The sequence below is a fragment of the Magnolia sinica genome, chromosome 11 (assembly GCF_029962835.1).
Source record: "Magnolia sinica isolate HGM2019 chromosome 11, MsV1, whole genome shotgun sequence".
In the NCBI taxonomy this organism is placed as follows: domain Eukaryota; kingdom Viridiplantae; phylum Streptophyta; class Magnoliopsida; order Magnoliales; family Magnoliaceae; genus Magnolia; species Magnolia sinica.
In genome coordinates, this window is record NC_080583.1 from 15,679,536 (window position 1) to 15,700,397 (window position 20,862).

Sequence of the window (20,862 nt, forward strand, 5' to 3'; positions counted from 1 at the left end):
GATTTGCCCCTTGCTCCATAGCCTCTCCCCGGCCTTTCTTCCCATCTTCTACCTCCCATACCTAGCCTTCTCACACCCAGAGAGAAAATAGAGGATATCCTGGACCATGCGATAGTTTCCACGTTGGATGGCGATTTTCAGAAGTACGTGGTTAAATGGAAGTCACGCCCAGCTTTAAACAACACATGGCTCACTAAGGAAGAGCTTTAGAGACTTGATATTGACATTTTGGAGTAGTTTAGGAGTTTTATTTCGCCAGTGGCGAAATCTTCACAGCCGAGGAGAGTTGATGAGGACATCGTGCACACGCACGCCAGCACGCCATCCACACGTGCACGCACACCACCCCCCTACGCATGTATATATAAAGAAGGAGGGCCCCACTGTCGATCTAGCTCAATGACGACGTCTACGGAGGGCCTCCTAACTAGAAAATGAAGTTTTGATTCAAAAGAGTGAACCCGATAGTCAAGAAAATCCAATCATGGGATCTCATGATTGTAACCCACTAGTTGGATTGATTTAATATTTTAGGTTTTGCTTATTCATGTTATTTAGAACATCGTGAATGCTTTAGATTTCTTTATTTGATTTTTATTTTAGTTTACTTCATCGTCAAGTAATAGGTTGCGCACATGGAGCGAGTTTTGGGATATAGGATTTTTCCTATAAATAGGCACCCCTTATAGTTCTTTTGATTCATTCAAGCTTAATAAAAATTTCTGTTTTATTTTTCTGCTCTCTTAGTGAGTTGTGAAAGAATTCAAAAGTGGGTGCAAAGCCCTCCCTTTTCGAAAGGCTAACTACCGTTGTGTGAAGCCACATCGATCCCGATTCAACCCCATCCTCCATCATCTCTCTTCTTTCATCTTCTACCACCATCCGTGCTTAAAATTCATCATTTGTTGCAACAGTTTTCTTCTTTAAAGTAGAATTTCAAATTTTAGCCCTACATGAGGGCTGAAGCTTCGGTGGAGCACCACGCACAAGCCTTAGCTCGGATTGACCCAAAACTTCAGGGTTTTGGAACATACCCCTGACCAACTAGGGCCAAAGAAAGCTTTTTTGCAATCGATGCCCCCTCGCACGTGCGTTCAGGTACCTGCGCACGTGCAAGCGCCCCAGGCCAGCTGTCCGCACATGAGAAGAGTTTTTTGGATCAGGTTTTTATCCTCTTTTACCCTCTTATATATGTTTTTTATAAACCCTAACCCTAGATTGTGGTTTCCCTAATTTATTTGCCCATTTTCTCACCCCTAGAATTCCTTGAATTGAAATTGGGGAATCCATTGGACTAGGGACTGATTCTTATGCATGTGTGGTTGATTTTTATTTCCCTTTGAGCATTGTTTGTTCCATAATTTTTATTAATCTAGTCCTAGCCCGTGTAAGCTTAGACTCGTACAGATTCCCCTTTGCTTGAATGTTTGGACTTTTATGTGGGATGTGGAATTTTATGTTATTGTTTCTAAATTAGTATGATCTAAGCCTGACATCTTGCATATCATATTCCAATTTTATGTCCTACATCATGATCTTAGCCACAAATTGGAGGACTCTTTTGTTGAGCCAATGGAGTATGTATTCTTTTCATGTGTAGAGGTTTGAAGCCTAGTTATGCAGGCCCTACTAGGTGCGCTCTCTTAGGTTATATTTTGTCTATAAAATGAAAACACATGTAAAGAGAAATGTATTTTCTTGTGGTATTCAGTAAGAGCATAGGAGAGAGTTACGCCTTATATTATATGATTTCTTTTATTTTAGTAAAGAAGGAAGCTTTATATTATTGCCTCACGGATGTAAGCAAGTTGTTAACCCACGTAAATCTTTTGTCTCTTTATCTCTTGCTTCTCTTTGCTTCTGGGTTTTGGTTAATTATTTTCATTTATGGTTTATATATATATATATATATATATATATATATATATATTGATTAATATTTGGTAGGGGATTGGGGAAACTAATACAATAGGTATGGATAGAATTTTCTAATTCATGATTTTTTTGAAACAAAATCCTTTCATCATAGACACAATTAATGGATAGATGGGATTAATTTATCACCCTTTCAACTTAAAATGACAGTTGACTCAATAGAGATGGTGGAACCATAATATTAAAGGTTACAAAACATAACCTGATAGGCCAATTGGACTCGTACCCAACCAAGTTAGGGTTTGAGTCAATCTATTTCCTATATGGGCTAGGTTTTGATTATGTTTTGTTAATATGAAATTAAATGGGTTGGATTTGGATTTGCTGGGAAGACTCAGGCATGTTGTGACTATCATCCACCTCTTGCCTCCTTGCTAAATAATTATGTACATCACATGTATTATAATTGATTGCGAACTTAGTTGTTAATTATGATGGTGATCATTTTGATTATAATAAAGATTTAATTTTATATTAATGATTATGATGGTGATCATTTTGATTATAATAAAGATTTAATTTTATATTAATGATACGGAAACTGTTTGCGTTGAATTCAACTCCTAGTCTTAAAATTAGGTTGATCAAACAATTAGTTTTTTTAAAAATGAAAATGGCAAAAAGCACAAAACGAAAACTTTGAGCTTAGTACAATTTCAACTAAAAAAAAAAATGGACTGAAAAAGAACTTTCTATCTGCCTCATATAGATACAAGTAAAATATAAAATTAAAACTAAAATAATTAACATTTCTATTACATGAGTAATGATGGACGTTGATGATTAAATTGTGGATTAATATTTTTCTTTGATTTTATCAAATTCTTCTTTTACGAGTAATTCATACATAAATTCATGTCTCCCCATTGTAACTTTTCATTTTTAATCTATTTTATCAAAAAATGATACAACAAAAACCTTGTTTAATACAATGGTTTGCTTTTTCAAAAGGGATGTGCCTTGCCTCGTCCAAAAGTAAAATATGTCCTTGTCACTTATAATGAATTGATGTATATACCTCCAACGACAAATACATTGCTCTCAAAAGTATATTTTTTCAAACAGACTTGACTGCCTGACAATGACAGCAGCATGTGATCCAAATTGTCTGCCACATTACAACATGATCAAGCTATATTGGTGTTGGGTCACCTTGTTATCTGCATCTCATCTGCAGAGGTGAGGGCTGCGACTACCTGAGAATGAGAGCGCATCATTTCCCTTATGTACAGAGGTTGCATACAATGTTTTGATCCAACCTGTCAAAACTATTTATTATGGACGTGTTTTGGCTGGTGACCCAAACACAAGCTATATATATATATATATATATGGAAATGGTACTATGAGGCTGGCCTTATGGGAACTTCCCATGAGGTCGAGCTGTGTGAGCCACACCGTGATGCATGTTGAATATCTAACTCATCAGTCAGATGCACCATTCCATGGTAGGCCACCGGATTAAAAATCAAGTCAATCCATGACTTAGTTGGGCCACACCATATACAACAGTTGAGAGGGATGATTCTCTCATTAAAACATTCATAATCATTTATTGGGCATAATGAGTTGTGGTTCAAAAATTCAACCCATCCATTGTGTGTGTCTCACTTGGATGAGAGGTCAGACCAAGTTTCAGCTACATCCAAAGCTCAGCTGGCCCCAACCAATATGTTTTAAGCATAACATGACATGGTTTTAGATGGTATGGCCCACCTTAGTTCTCTATACGGCTGATTTTTGGCATATCCCATAACCCAAAGGGGACCCATCAAAATCACAATGATGATGTTCAACATGTATTATGGAAGGGCCCACACAGCTCAACCTCATGGTACCATTCCCACCCACCCCGCCACACACACACACACACACTCTCTCTCTCTCTCTCTCTCTCTCTCTCTCTCTCTCTCTCTCTCTCTCTCTCATGGGAACTCCCCATGAGGTCAAGCTGTGTGGGCCCCACCATGATGCATGTCGAACATTTACTCCATCAGTCAGATGCACCATTCCATAGTGGGCCTAGGGCTTAAAAATCAAGTCAATCCGTCACTTGTATGGGCCACATCACATGCAAAAGTTGAGAGGAGTTACTCTCCATTAAAACATTCGTAATCATTTTTTGGGCCCATCGAGATGTGGTTCACAAATCCAACCCATCCATTATGTGTGTCCTACTTGGATCAGGGGTCAGACCAAGTTTCAAATGCATCTGAATTTCAAGTGGGCCCCACCAATTGCTTTTATATGTTTTTGGCATGTCTTCACATGATTTTTGATGGTATGGCTCACCTGAGTTTTGTATACGACTGATTTTTGGGATATCCCATAATTTAAAGGGGACCCATCAAATGCACAGTGTTAATGTTCGACATACATCATGGTGGGGCCCACACAGCTCGACCTCATGGAGAGTTCCCAAGAGCTCGACTGTATAGAACCTTTTCTACACACACACACATACACACACACATATGGAAATGGAAATGGAAATGGTTTTATGCGGTCAACCTCACGGGAAGTTCCCATGAGGTCGAGCTGTATGGGCCCCAATGTGATGCGTGTCGAACATCTACCTCATCAGTGAGATGCACCATCTCATGGTGGGTCTCAGGCATAAAAATCAAGTCAATCCATGACATGTGTGGGCCACACCACATACAAAAGTTGAGAGGGGTTACCCTCCTATTAAAACATCCATAATCATTTGTTAGGAACATCGAGATGTGGTTCACCAATCCAACCTATCCATTAAGTGTGTCCCACTTGGACGAGGGGTTAGACCAAGTTTCAGATGCATCTCAGGTGGGCCCTACCAAGTGCTTTTATATATTTTAGGCATGTCTTCACATGATTTTAGATGGTATGGCCCACCTAAGTTCCGTATACAGGTGATTATTGAGATATCTCATAATTTAAAGGGGATCCATCAAATGCACGGTGTTGATGTTAGACACGCATCATGGTGGGGCCCACACAACTCGACCTCTTGGAAAGTTCCCATGAGGTAACAGCATAGAACTATTTCCCACATATACATACAAAAGTTGAGAGGGGTTACCCTCCCATTAAAACATTCATAATCATTTGTCGGGAACATTGAGATGTGGTTCACAAATCCAGCCCATCCATTACATGTGTCCCACTTGGATGAGGGGTTAAACCTAGTTTCAGACGCATCCAAATTTCATGTGGGCCCTGCCAAGTGCTTTTATATATTTTAGGCATGTCTTCACATGATTTTAGATGGTATGGTCTACCTGAATTCCGTATTTGGGTGATTATTGAGATATCCCATAATTTAAAGGGGACCCATCAAATGCACGGTGTTGATGTTAGACACACATCATGGTGGGGCCCACACAACTCGACCTCATGGAAAGTTCCCATAAGGTGACCGCATGAAACTATTTCCCACACACACACACACACACACACACACACACATATATATATATATATATATATATATATATATATATATATATATATATATTTGAGCGTATAGGTGGTCAACGTCAGTCATATTTTGGCTCGAATCAGATCTTTTTTAGAATTTTCCGTTGTGGACGGAATCATGAAGTAATCATTGAGTCTGAAAGAAGGGATTGGAGTTGGTTGTGTTAGCCACCAAGGTGAAAATTGTTATATGGGAGTTTCATGGGATTCCGCATCACATGGACCATTGGAATTAAAAGCCCATGACACCTGTGAAAAGGTGCGCAGGTGTGCTAGTGAGCATGCTCTCTCTCTCTCTCTCTCTCTCTCTCTCTCTCTCTCTATATATATATATATATATATATATAAAACCACTATTCATCTAACTTTTCAGCTCATTTCAAGGCATGAGCCAAAAAAAAAATGAGGTAGATTTAAAGCTTAAGTGGTCTACCACAAGAAACAATTGGGATATGAGGTGCACTGTCTATACCATCTTAACATCTAAACAGAAAGCTACAAATATTAGCTTGATCCAAAACTTTCCCGGGCTCCGGACGTTTTTAACACAAGCGTTCGTTCTCACTTTTTTACGTGGCCATTTGAGCTTTGAATCTGTCTTCTTTCTCGATATGCTTGAGAATAAAAATCAAGTCAATGGATGTCAGGAAACAGATCATCATAGTGGGCCCATAAAGCTTTGACAGTAGGTGGTTGGCTGTTAGTGCGTCACCAGCCAAGCCGGCTCCATTCATTTTAAATGCACCGTCGTCTGGAAATGATTGACGTATGCTAGTTGTCTTTTTCCCGGCTGGTGGAGTAACAGTAAGATGCCGTCGAAATCTAGCTAATCTTTCACTGTCACATATCTCACGGGATCTTTGTGGAAGCACAATGATTCACATTGCCCGAGCATCTCAGTCGGAGGAAGTGGATTTGCTAGTGTACCTCACAGCAGGTATACAGCTACTATGACGTCAGCAAATTCCATGGGGCAGATCACGAGGTATGTGTTAAATCCAAACCATCTCTAAAATTCCATTTGAGGAGCCTGCCTTAAGGCGTGAGACTATAAATAGGACAGATCTAACTATCAAGTGGACCACACTACAAAAAAGTAATGAGGATTGGACATCTACTATTAAAACACTTTTTAGAGTCACAAAAGTTTTGGATCAATATGAAATTTGTTTTTCCTCTTCTTTCAGGTCTTTATGACCTTATAAACAGTTTGGATGGAAAATAAATGTTACGGTGTGAGGTATGAATTGTTTAATGGTGAAAATTATTATCTCCGCTGCTATTTTTGATGTAGTCGAGAAGGTCTTTAGATATAATTTTCTAAATTGATATTTAAAGCTAAATAAATGATATAGATATAATAAATACATCACTTAGGGCCATGTAACTTTGATCTCCTTTGCACCATTAGTACAACGCGGAGCCTGAGGAGTTGTTCTGTGCGAAGACGAGCACTGACAATTGTGTACCGACGCTGTTGCTACTGAGTTATTGTACTGATTAAACTTTGTCGGGGCATTGTAAATGCATGTAATTTATCCATGCCGTCCATCCATTTTTTTATAAATAATTTTAGAGGTTGAGACCACAATTAAAATATATCAAATTCTCAAGTGGACTGTATCAAAGGAAACAGTAGAAGTATTGATTTCCACCACCGAAACATTTCTAAGGCCTACGGTGGTGTTTATTTATCATTCAACAAATTCATAAGATCATAATAACATGGATGAAAGGAAAAAACAAATATAAGGTTGATCTAAAACTTCTATGGCCCCAGGATCTTTTCAAGGATGTTCAATTCACACTGTTTCAAGTGGCGTGTTCTTCTTGAGTTTTTGATATCTTTCATTTTTGGGTTGAACCCCTAATTTACACTGTTTCATGTGGTGTGCTCTTCTTGAGTTTTTAATATCCTTCATTTTTGGGTTGAACCCCTAAAATTATATGGTAAAATGGATGGACAGAATGGATGAAGTGCGATGAAATGCATGAATGACAATACGCCCCAGGTTTACTCAGTACGCAATCCACTTCCACCATAGTGCCTCGTGGGCCTATTAGATGGGGAACGGATTGGCTACTCCCCCTGCCACTGGCTAATGGCCGGTGGTCAGTGCTCTATGGGCCCCACCATGATGTATGAGTTTCATCCACGCTGTCCATATATTTTCCTAGACAATTTTATTCTATGATACAAAAAATGAGGTATATCTCAATTTTGTACCACATCATAGGAAAACGTGTGTTGAATGAACGTAAACTATTAAAAGCCTTTTGGGGTCATAAAAGTTTTGGATCAAGTTGATATTTGTTTTTTCCCTTCATCTGAATCTTTATGACCTAATCAACAGATTGGATGTTAAATAAATGGTACATTGGGTCTTAGGAAGATTTTAATGGTGGATATCCAATCACTATTGTTTTCTTGTGGTGTGGTCCACCTTAGACTTATATCCATCTAATTGTTGGTATCAAACACTAAAATAATTTGCAAAAATGGATGAACAGAATGGATGAAACATATATATCATATAGGGGGAGTAGCCAATCCGTTTCCTATCAGATGTTTGTGTTTTATTCAGGCCTGCCATCCAATTTCCCATGTCATTTTGGACATGAATAAAAAAATGAGTCAGATTCAGTTTCATGTGGTCCATATATATAGGAAACAATGGTGATGGAACTCTCATCATTAAAAACTTCTCTACGGCAATAAAAGTTTTGGATTAAGCTGATATTTCTGTTTTCCATTTATACAGGTACGAGGAACCTAATCAACACGTTGGATTGCAAATAAATATTATACTAGATTTAAGAAATTTTTATCAACAGGTTAGATTACATATAAATATTACACTAGCTTTAGGAAATTTTTATTGGTTGGCGTCCAATCATTATTGTTTTCCTGTGATCTAGTTGTTGATTTTGGATTAAGCTGATATTTATATTTCCCTTTTATCCACGTCTGTTCAACAGGTTGGATGACAAAGAACATTATGGTGGGCTTTAAGTGGGCGTTCAATTAATTATTATCGATTTCTTTTGCTGTGGTCCAATCAAGATTTGGATCCATCTCATTTTTGGGCTCATGGCATAAAATGATTTGAAAAAAATATATAGATTTAGACCTCTTTCATTTTTGGGCTCATGTCATAAAATGATTTAAAAAATTAGATGGATGGATTGAATAAAATACTTATATCATGGTGGGGTCCATAAGTATTATCGGGCTACTGGCAGCGTCAGTGGGCAATATGTGTTCATGTACGCATTTTCTATTCATAAGTGAGTTGGATGTGGTTTAATAATCCTAACCTTCTATTCATCGGCTCTATTCTAGATTAATCATGCCTTGATAATCACTTTGATGCACCTATGCTAACCTATCAAATTATGGAAATCAAATCGACGATCAATAATAAAATAGAGCCACAACCTAACATTAAAGATGTGATGTAGAGCAAGTCACAAACAATTTTCTATCCATGATGGACTAGAAAAAGGCCCAATCGAAGATGGATGACCATAAGAACTTAAAATGGACGTATCTCGCAAATAGGAATAGGCTATCGAATGTACCAAATATATTTTTGGGGGCTGAATTTACAAAACACTATTAGATGGATGATTGATTTCATGTTTTTATTTTGTTTTTACTATTTATAGTAAATTTTACTTTAATTACAACTCTTAGTCCATTAAGCTTTAGGAATCGCGCCCAACATGAAAAGTGCTTAGAATAATTAGGAGAATAATTAGGAGAGCAACCTGGTGAAGCCAAATATGACACTTATTATTTTTGGCTGAAAACCATGCGTATAGTAGGGATCATGACCATTTATAAATACTAAGTTTACTATTTATAGTATGATTTTTAGGAGTTTTAGTTATAGTTTAATTTGTATCCCTGTACAAAGGGTTATAAACCCGTTTAATCATCGTAGATTTTTCGAAGTCCAAGGAGTCTAGAGAAGCTTCGTGGATTCCAAATAGTTATACTTGAGGAAGACTTTGATCAAGCTAATAACGTTCATGCGTCATGATCAAAGACCTAATAGATTGATGTCCAAGATCTACGGTAGATCACATCAGATGGACTGCCTACAGCGGCAGAACCTCGGCCCTACCTGGACAAAGTGAACCCCCACGGATACAGTGCATATCCTCGATCGAATCAGGAAGCATATTAGTTCTGCCCCATCTGGGAGCGAGCGATAAAGATAGAAAAAATGGGAAGTGTAAGGTTGTATGCAAGCTCCATCTGTCTACTCATAGCGCTACCATCCTCCTATCCATGGCTTGTGGTCTCGCAGTCTACGGTCAGAACTCTTCCTGGTTTTTCTGGCCCTCTACCTTTCCATCTAGAAACCGGGTAAGCTGTCATCCTCCTCCATTTGCCAATCTGGGAATCATCTCTTACACTTAGCATCGATCATAATCTCTCTCTCTCTCTCTCTCTCTCTCTCTCTCTCTCTCTCTCTTTTTCTTTCCTATTCAAGACCAAAAGATGCCGTTGATCGTCGAAAATTGCGGCAATGCCCTGTTTACAACCGTTAGATCTGCAGTATTCTGTCTGCAATACTCTAAACTTTTATCCACCACCTGGAAATGATTGATGGATTGAGCTTCCCATGGATGCAATTTTGGGAAAGTGCTAATCCAGGTGGTCTACTAATTAGACGGTTCTGATCTATTTTAAAGTAGACCAATATTCTATGTATGGGATTGTTGTAGGTACGTGGGTGTGGGGGAATTGGAAGAAAACCAGCTGTTTTACTACTTTGTGGAGTCTGAGAAGAACCCAAAAGAGGACCCTCTTCTGCTGTGGCTCACAGGCGGCCCTGGCTGCTCTGCATGGAGTGGCTTTGCTTTCCAAGTAGGTATGCATTTGAAAGAAAAATGGTCTAGATCCCAAAGCTTTTCAAGCATATGAATCATATAACTTGGGATCCATTTGACCCACATGGTGGGGCCCACCTAGAGCTGTACACGAACCGGGTAGCTTGGTTAGCTGGCTCGACTCGACTGGAAAAAGCTCGATTCGAAACTGAGTTCGAGGCTTTTTTAGCTCGAACAAATTCGAACCGAACTCGACTCGGATACCCCAACTCGAATCGAACTCGGATTGAACCAGTTTGGTTACTCGGTTACTTTCATATTGATGTTGCTCACCGAGTGGTTGATGAAACGACTCAACCAAGTGTCAGCTGGTGGCAAGGAAGGTATGTATATGAAACAAATACCCTTTTTTCTTGATTTTGATATTGCCTACAAGGTGTTTGATAAAATACCTGTGGACAACTGCTGCTGTTTACATACAGTAAGAAATTGAAAGTGCACTCCATGTGTTTGTGAAGATGCTGCACAGGCTCGATCTTGGCTCGAACTGGTTTCCCCATTCTATCCTCTGAGTCGTGGACACTTGTTTGTTGAAATAGGACAGTAGCCAATTTTCAATCTTAACCGTCCCATAAAATGTCCACCAATCAGATATTGTGATATTCAAATAAGCATAATTATCTGTATCTAAACTGGGACCGGTAATTTGGACAGTCAAATGTGAATTGATTGAATGCTACTGATGCAATATCTATGCGACTGTGCATCATCCATCACTCCGTGCCGGAGTATCAAAGTTCTCTTGTGTTTTTAACCTTTCTACGTGGACTTTTTTGCTCGACCGTTGCTCTAAACTCCTTTTAATGGTCCCAAAACTGGCCACATCAGATAGGCTCCAAATTCAAAAGGGCATAATTTGTTTTAGCGTGACTCGTCAAGGAGCTGGCCCATTTATTGGACGGTTTGGATCCATTGGCATGTGGAACGATCCAATGTTCCACCATGGATAGGAGAGTCAAGAAACTTTGAATCCCCTAGTCCACCCATATTTAAAAGAGAGAAAAATGTCTAATCAACAGTCGATGTTCAATAGAAAAGATAATTCCTCCAATCAATGGCTTGGATCATCTGACTGATGTGGACTTCTTCTTCTTCTTTGTGTATGACTTGTCTAAGGGGTGGGCAATAAATGAGCGGTCTGGATTTCATGTGTGTGCAGGCGTATGCAGACATAGCGCTTGATCACTAACTAGGATTGGGAACTTGCTCGTAAAAGAATACTAGGAGTCTAGGACATCTCTGTTATGTTAACATGGAGCAAGATATCAAATCCACATTGTTTGTACTTTGTCCGATTGCTATTTGATATGTTTTTAACTTTTGAATTTGAAGGCCCTTTGAAATATGATCATCTGCCGTATCATGGTGGCATACCAACTCTCATTTTAAACCCATATTCGTGGACAAAGGTATGAAACTCTGTGGCCTGTTTTAATGTCACTTTCTTCTCCTTTCTTCTTTTTAAATTGGTGTGTGGTTGAGATTGGGTCCAGTGCTATTGATATCGTTTACTTAGTTGTCAAGCACTCGTTAACAAGATTTTGACTCCAATCCCTAGGCATAAATGCCAAGGAAGCTAATCACAACTTGGTTAGTTCCAATTCATTAGATTAGTTACTGCATTTCAATTCAATCGTCAGTCCAAATAATCGCAACTTATTTCTTGTTCTTGTTCTTGTTCTTCTTTTTTTTTTTTTTTTTTTTTTTTTCATTTTTACATTGATGAGATTTTTAGGTATCCAACATCATCTTCTTAGATTCACCTGGTGGGACTGGATTTTCATATTCAAACAGCTCAAAAGTTCACATGCCTAGTGACACAAGATGGGCCAAAGAAGCCCATGAGTTTCTAAGAAAGGTGGAAGCATTTGAATCATAAAATCCACATTGAAATCTATTGAAAGTGTACAAAGTGACCTAATTGGGTTGCATTTCTTGTTTTAATCTATGAATAGTGGTTGATTAATCATCCACAATTCCACTCAAATCCGCTCTACATTGCTGGTGATTCATACGCTGGCAAAATTGCTCCGATCATCGCTCAAGAGATATCAAATGGTAAAATATTTTTTCTTAGTTTAAACCATTTTGATTTTCGCCGCGATTGGGTGGATGGGCTCATCATTCACTACACAAATTCAAAGAATTATTAGATTGGAAATTCACAATACAAATTGCTTTGAAACATTCTGCTGAAGGAATCATTTTACACTTAAGCCTGTTAGAATGGAAATTCACAATACAATTCAAAATCTCTAAACCCATATAATGGAAACTCACAATCCCAGATGTTCACATGCATTTGGTTACATCCAACCCATCCAACAGGTGTGGCCTGCAATGAAAAATGGGATTCTCAATCCAACCATGGCCAGACAATACCATAAAGACCTATCTCAAAGGGCACAAAAGCCTACAAGTTCCAATGGTGCGACCTGGCCATTCGATTGGCTGATTTTGTTTGGGTGTCCCATCATCATGGTGGGGCACACCCGATGCACGTGTTGGATGGCACATAGACACCGTTGTGGGCCCCACACCATAGAAAACAATGGGAAAATGCCTACATATACAAATTCAAGTGTTGGGAACTGCCTGATGGTTGGATTGGGCCAATTTCTTTTAGTTTAAAAAGCATCATGATGGGCGAACCTGATGCACGGGTCGGATGACACACACACACACACGCACATGCACACACACCCCTTTGTGGCCCCATTCTCTATTAAACATGTCGAATGTGTGGTCATGATGTCATGGATGCATGCGGCATGTATTTCAAACTGTGGAGGCACCGTAACCTTCATGCATCCATTTGCAGCAGATCACATTAAAATGGATGGATAATTTTGCTATCCTGCTACTATGATTTCTTCCATATTTTCAATTTTAATCTTTTTTTTTTTTTTTTTTAATAATCTTTTCTCAGCCATTGAAACTGGACTGGAACCTCTCTTCAATCTCAAGGTATGTGATTCCATATTCCCTACAAACCTGAGAGAAAGAACACTTGAAGGAAAAGTCAGACTGATCCACTCATAAGTGGGCTACACCATCGAAAACAATGGGCAGCTTCATATCTAACCTGAATTACAGGCGTGGATAACCTAATCACTGGGTCAGCCCTATTTTTTCACCAGGGGATCTTCATGTTGGGGCCAACCTTTTGAACGGATTGGATGTCATAAACACATGACACATCCACAATTGTGCTCTAGCAAGGCAGTAACATGGTAGCCATCTAACTAATTGCATTTGAGACATCCTTTGGCCCCAGTTAGAATCTGTTCCCTGGAACCCTGGCCTTGATCATCTAGGGCAAAAATCATACCAATTCCATCACTAGGTGGGCCACAAACATAATAGTCACTACCATCGATTTGTCCACTGATTTCTAAGGTGTAGCTTGCCTAATTAGTGAACCATCCTGATTTTTGGTCATATAATTTTAATGATGTGACCTACATTTTGTACAGGCAGGATGTTCTGTGCAAACAGGCGTAAACTACTCCAGGGCCAATATTCTGGGTTGGGCCATTCATCATTGGCCCAGGCATGGCCCTCAGGCCCATGCCCTTCGTGGTGAGACCCAGTTGTATACTCGTCACACCTACTAAAATGTTAAAAGTCTAGACTGCTTTACCAGTCTTGAACCCTTGGACCCGAAACTAAGGCCCAAACCCATCCCATGGAAGATGTTAATTAGACCTGGATTAGCATCTGGGTCACCCTCAGATAGAATAGTTAAATTTGAGCATGGGCCCAGCCCTTTTGGGTTGAAAGTCAGGTCCAAGCCTATCCAATGGGCTGACAATATATACTAAAGCCTGCACCATAGCAGCTTACCCCACGTACCCAACCGGTCGGCCCCATGGTTAGCAAAAATCTGTTTAAATTCTGTATTAAGGGGAAAAAAAAACATCTCTTCTAACATTTAGAAGTCTGCATATTCAGAAGAGAGAAGAAGAGAAAGTATTTTTTGGGGCAAATTGATTAAACATGTTTTCCTTAGGAAACAACAACAGCAAGAACATCTTTTGAGGGGGTTTAGAAAAAAAAGCTTGGTGGTCAACAAAATGCCCTTGTGTTATAAGATATTCACATATGGCATATATCTATGGCTATACATACTATTAATAGCTGTACAGATGGATACATGTATGACTGTTAAGATCTCTTCGTGTCTGGATAGATCTCTCACCTCTTATATATATTCCTGTCATTCTTATCAATGGAACAAAAACAGAAAGTCTCCAAAATGTAGTGTCTGAAAAATAACATGGTATCAGAGCCATGATTTGACCATGATCATGACTGTCCGTTTCCCCATCCTTTTCCTTTCTTTCTTCTTATTTCCTCCATTGCTGCCACACCTGGATTGCCCCGCCAGCCTCCCCACCCCAATCAATGATTTTAGGTTGCAGCTTGATTATTTTTCTCTTTAAAAGGTGGTAGAGTCAAGAATTGTGGACCCACTAGGTATGTTTATGGCATCAACCCATACAACATATGGACCCATCATTGTAATGAAATGAACAAAAAATCTGACTAATCAAATCATCAAATGAGCTACACATGAATTTGAATTTTTTGGGCAGTGTACAATGTTTTTTTATGGCATGGCGCATGTTATGAATTGTTCATCCATATTTTTTATTTGTTTGATCATACACATTCCATGTCAGCTCAACAATTATCAGTGTTACAAATTTTTAAAGAGAAAATAACGGATCATTTCATCCCTCCAAAATCATTTTTCCAGAATAACGATTACTCTAGGTATCATATAGTAAAGCCAGAATTACTTAGGAATTTTGCTGTAAAAATCCCATGATATTAAGTTATTAACCCACCGTTTAATTACTTATGGACATTATTGCTCATGCATATAAAAATCTATCTATTTTAATTGAAGTTTTGCATTTTAATCTGATTTATATACAACATATATACATATATGTGTGCATATATCGCCGTATTTTCTCTATCTTTTTTAGTCGAAACCATATTAAACCCGAACTTTCATTCTCTGATTTTTGGCATTTATGTTTCTTTGACCCAATTTTCACTGTCCTTTTAATGATTTAAGCAAAACTAAAAACAAATACTTTTCATACCATCATTTTTTTTGTCCTTTTTCTTCTTCTTCTTCTTTTTATTTTTATATTTTTATATTTTTATATTATTTTTATGTTTTTCAAGTGTTATTTTGCTGAGTACTGGTATACATGCAATTTTTGTTGCTATTCTTAGTTTGAAATTGTTTCAGGGGTATTTAGTGGGGAACCCAGTAACAGATGAAAAGATTGACGGAAACGCAGTTGTGCCATATGCACATGGGGTGGGCCTTATATCGGATGAACTCTATGAGGTCCTTCAATTCCTTTCAGTTCCTTCTCAGTAGATGCCTAAACGTCTACACAGAACACACTTGAGCTGCATTTGGATGCATGAATCAATTGAATTGGGATAGAATATTTAGAATGGCCAGGGCTGCCCTCCCACCACCGTAATGAGGCACTAGCCTCGGATTGAAATTCCCACCACTTCAGGTCCAACTTGCAATGGGAACATTTGCATTAGGTGTTTGGTCATCCTAGCTAGTTGGATTTATGTCAATTTAGTTGAATTGAGCATCCAAATGTGCATTTTTATTTTTTATTTTTATTAGGGTTTAGAATTGTGAAAAAAAAAAAAAACATTCTTTCTTTATTTTTTTATTTCAGTCGGCCAAGATAAATTGTGATGGAGATTACACAGATACTAGCCGTCCACAGTGTGCAAAGGATCTTCAGGCAGTGGATGAGGTGAGGGAGAACTTACCTTGTGTAAGTAAAACATGATAAAGGGGTTGGGCTAACTTAGCCCAAGTTGGATTAAACGTGATTTGGAAGCACATTCATGAATTGGGCTGGAAGCACATTCATGAATTGGCCTGGATCTCTTGGTAGTGTGCTCAAGGGACCTTACTTATTTAAAGCCGGTGGGCCGAGCACTTGGATCGTGGGCCCGATGAAGTGCCTAGACTACAGTTCTTAGTTCATATGTTGGGCTGGACATGCTTTGTCCCAAGCCAGGCCCATCCCAATTGGAACTTTTACGTGTATGATCCTCGTGGATATATGTAGCATCCCTTGCACATTTTTCAGATTGGAAGTTCCTTGCCACCTAATATTTTCCCTTTGATCGTCGACCACCATCAGCTGTATTTGGGTTGAATACTTGAGGCCTGTTACACTTTTAGCAGTGTGAGTTTGAAGTCCAATGGAATGGAGTGGATTTTGCAAGATGTGCAACTGAGCAGATTTTGCGAATTAACTTCCAAATCTTTGATACCAATGACCCCAAAAAATTGAAATCCCCACGAATCCCTCTGAATCCACGCTGCTAAATGAGCCCGACAATAGGCCCCACATGCAAAGGTTCAAGGGCTGAGGATGCTATATGTTCAGGTCAAGGATCATATCTTCATGAGTCCCCTTCTTTGTTTCTATTGGTGAAGCTGATGTAGGTGATCTTTTTCTTATGCAGTGCCTTTCAGGAGTTAGTAAATCTCACATTTTGGAGGCTGACTGCGCCGAAGTGGCCCTAAAGCCAAAAGAATCTGTGGTGGGACATAAAAGATCCCTTGAGGAGTCTTCTGCAGACCTCAATCCTTCCTTGCCTTCTATGGACCTCAATCCTTCCTTTGGCTGCAGGGTCTCTCTCTCTCTCTCTCTCTCTCTCTCTCTCCACACACACACACATGGGAAGTATTCATATGTGTGGCAACGGGTAGGGTTTGGGCTGGATTAGGTCATGAGCCTGACCTGATAAATTATCGGGCAAAACAATTAGGTGTGGGCCCAGCCCATTTACTAATTCGGTCTTTGATTTCAGTCCATGCCCACTATTTATTTGATTTCAGTCCATGCCCACTATTTAACACCATAAACGACCTTGCACTTAGCCTTGGATTGGGCACTGATAGAACATGATGCGACATCTAGGGCTGGACCCTATCTGATCATTAATTGTACTTCAAATCCAGGCATATACCTGACCCATGGGCCTCTATTACGGGTATGAGCCTGATCCGCACCGGGTCCTGACTAGAAATCCAACATGGGTCCATGTGGCTTGTTGCTACTCCTATGACCATCTGAATATTTTTGCATCCTGCATGTCTCTGTAGATGTTTGATCGTGCGTGTGCATTCACAATCCTATGTAGGGCATAACGTAACTGGGCTCTAGGCACATCCGGATCGAAGAAATTCATTTTGGATAGGGAGTAATTGTCGTTCGAAGTGTGACTCCCAAATTGGCTATAACTTTTGATCTGGGTATCTTTACGGGATACACGACCTATGAATTTTTACTGGCTATCCGAGGTCAATCGACCCCCATAAGTAGGACGCATTGGTCCATTTCATGAGAGAATGCTTCATTCCAATTCAAAATTACAGTTTAAGGAAAAACTTACTATTTTTAGTAAGCTTTAATTTGGACATATCTCATTCGTTTTAGAATTTTAACATATGCAATCTTTTTAGGAATTGCTTCTAATCATGCTTGGAATCATATGACATGATTAAATTATGAGTTTTTATTTTTAGTAAAATTTACTATTTCGGGTAAATTCTAGTTTAGTTGAATTAGAGCTGTAAATTAAGGTTTTGCTTTTTTCTTTATAAGTAATGTACGGGAAGTCTGAGCATTATTGATTAATAAAATTACAAATTTATTTTCTTTTAATAATCTTGTGGATTAAAAAATTACCTTGTAGATTCAAAGTTTTGCATACTTGAGGTAGACGGTGATCTTTCCTTTTCACACCCTTCCCCGCGTCAAAAAGCTTTCCAGGCTCTCTCCTTTTCTGATGTGTGGCGAGTACTACTACACATAATGAGAAAAAGGAGACATAATAGGTCTTTCCTATATTTTAAAACCGACCCAACATGTTATGCATATGTGGGTTTTGATGAGGAGAAATTAGCTGTTGATTTTGGTTGTTTATGGTTGATGGAATCTTGCGAAAGGGTGTATAGGCAAGGGGATTGGGTTGGCTTTGGCATGATAGCATTGCTTGATAGGGTGGATGATAAAGGGCAGTTAGATGATTGAGTTGTCTTTGGGATGATAAGACTACTTGATAGGGTAGATGATAGAGGCTAGTTAGGGGATTGGGTTGTCTTTGGGATGATAAGACCACTTAATAGGGCAGATAAAGAGCAGTTAGGAATTGGGTTTTCTTTGGGATGATAAGGCTACATGATAAGGCAGACGATATAGGCTTTCGCGGATAAAGGAAGGGTAAGGGTATGTGGATAAACAGATTGGTCCAAAGTATTGAATAATAGTAATGGTAGCCATAATTGCCTCTCTTAAAAAATAAGAATAATAAAAAATAATAATAATAATAATAATAAAAACATTGTCTCAGCCCCATAATGGGTTGTTACTGGCTTTTTTTTTTTTTTTTTTTGTAATGGCTGTTACGCATAAGAATTCCCACCATAAACAACTGTTACATAACCATTATTGAATACCTTAATTGGATTGATTTTGGAATGATAGGACTGCTTGGTAGGGTAGATGATAAAGGCTTTCCTATATAAAGCTAGGGTGGAAGGATGTATAGATGAGGGGATTGGTTTGATTTGGGATGATAAGATGCTTGACAGGGTTGGTGATAATAGGCCTTTCTTGATAAAGGAAGAGCTTGGATTCACTCAACGCGGATGCTGGGGTTCTTAAGAGTGATTGGGTTGTGCCTAGCTGACTAGGTGGATTTTACCACTCATTAGTCACCTCAAAGTCAATGTGGATGACTCCTTAAGAGAGAGTCTTGTGCACAGTGATGGCAAGGGGGGTTGTCTTAATATAGGACGTGGCACAGATACATTTCTATCATGGTTGGACCAAAAAAAGGTGAACTATAAATTGGTCATAACTTTTGATCTGGGTATCATTATGGGGCGCACAACCTATCAATCTTTACTGTAATGGGCTATCTAAGGTGAACCAACCCACTTTCAGCTCAAAAATGAAAATTTAGGAAAAATTGCTATTTTTGGTAATTACGAATTTTGGTTTATTTTTTTCTTTATTAATAATGTAACAGGCACACACATGAGACAATTATCAATCAATTTATTTCCAATTTATTTAGAATTTATTTCTATTTCCTATCTCTCCTCGTGGATTTGAGGAATCTTTGTGAGGAGTCCAAAGAAGCTCCGTGGATTCGGAGTAATTATCTCCTGAGGGAGACTGCTCGACCTCATCACGTCTATCCTTGTGTTATGTCCTGACCCCAATGGAGATTAAGTGTTTCCTCTTTTTTCTTTTTTTTCTTTTTTTTTTTTTTCCCGTCGACCAACGTGATTGTGGAAATCCAGGCCTTTTTGGACAACCTAACCCTGTGCAAATGCATGAGTATTAATGGTTTTGGAATTGTGGAGTAATTCTCGGACATTAGTTAGTGATATCTTGTTGGGTGCAAGGGGCCATTGGGATGCTTGGTATTGGTGGTAAGAGATGCTACCTTGAGAATCTTGAATGTGGAGCTCCAGCGTATATTAAGGGAGGGCAACAAGGAAGCAGACTGCCTCGCAGTAGCAAATTTGGGCACAAGGAACAACGCCGTCAATGCGATTAGTGAGCTGCTTGGGAAAGTCTTAAGACAAAGTTCTAGTTTACAAATGTGGGATTGCAAATCTAAGAATTAGGTAATTGAGGGGGTTGGGCTTGTAAACGTTGTTTCTTACCACTTAGTTTTTGGTTGTGGACTTCTTCTTTTTGTAAGTTATAGAGCCCAGGCTGGGGTTGTCCTAAAAAGAAAACGTCAAGGTGGCACTCCAGAGGGGGGGGGGTGGGTGGTTGTCCTAAAAAGAAAACTTCAAGGTAGCAATCCAAGGCTGGGGTTGTCCTAAAAAGAAAACATCAAGGTGGCACTCTAGGGCTTGGGTTGTCCTAGAAAGAAAATATTGGCATTCCAAGATGTCAATGTAAAGTGTCCTGATGTGGGCATTCCTCGTTAAAAAGAAAAGATAAAGGAAAAGGGAGAGAAAAAAAAAAGAAAGAAAGAAAGAAAGAAAAAGAATAAAGAGGTTTAGAGACTCCTTAAATAGAAAAATAGGGTACATTAATGGTAAATGATTTCATTTGCAAAGTTAACAAAAGAGATTCAAATGTGATTCGAGGAAATCCCTTATGTAATCTTGCTATTATTGGCTAGGGCCCAAAGAGTACATTGTGGATGAGTCATCTTTAGAATCATAGAATCCATCGTAGACGAGTCATCTACAGAGAATGGGCTGGGCTTGGGCCAGTAAAATCAAAATTTTGAATAGGCATCGCTTGAGCAGCTCAAAATCCAGGTCGCAGCCAATCCCAGGTCCGGTCCATTGACAGCCCTAGTAGATATCCTAACACCTTGCAAGGCTTGCATGCCTCATCATGTCGTCTTAGTTTTTCTCCTTTATTTTTTCCGTAGGTTTGGTCCAAGTGTTGATCCATTGTGGGCTTCAGCTGGGAACCACTAGGAGCCTTGAGATCCTCCTTGGTGGAGTAACCTTGGGTT

General features: G+C 39.0%; 1 protein-coding gene and 1 long non-coding RNA gene across 2 annotated transcripts in view; both read left to right on the plus strand.

Moving 5' to 3' along the window:
* Positions 1–9,505: 9,505 nt before the first annotated feature.
* The window catches only part of LOC131218030 (serine carboxypeptidase-like 18), a 158,766-nt gene continuing 147,409 nt past the window's right edge, over positions 9,506–20,862 (plus strand). The window contains exons 1-9 of the mRNA XM_058212711.1: positions 9,506–9,769; positions 10,132–10,277; positions 11,629–11,705; positions 12,032–12,154; positions 12,252–12,354; positions 13,226–13,263; positions 15,566–15,667; positions 16,023–16,103; positions 16,828–16,995. Coding sequence (XP_058068694.1) covers positions 9,627–9,769; positions 10,132–10,277; positions 11,629–11,705; positions 12,032–12,154; positions 12,252–12,354; positions 13,226–13,263; positions 15,566–15,667; positions 16,023–16,103; positions 16,828–16,995 — 981 coding nt within the window. The 5' untranslated portion in view covers positions 9,506–9,626. The remainder of the gene's footprint in view (positions 9,770–10,131; positions 10,278–11,628; positions 11,706–12,031; positions 12,155–12,251; positions 12,355–13,225; positions 13,264–15,565; positions 15,668–16,022; positions 16,104–16,827; positions 16,996–20,862) is intronic.
* LOC131218870 (uncharacterized) lies at positions 18,751–20,341 on the plus strand. Its single transcript, XR_009157878.1, has 2 exons — positions 18,751–20,129; positions 20,184–20,341. It is a non-coding gene; the product is annotated as an uncharacterized LOC131218870 (long non-coding RNA).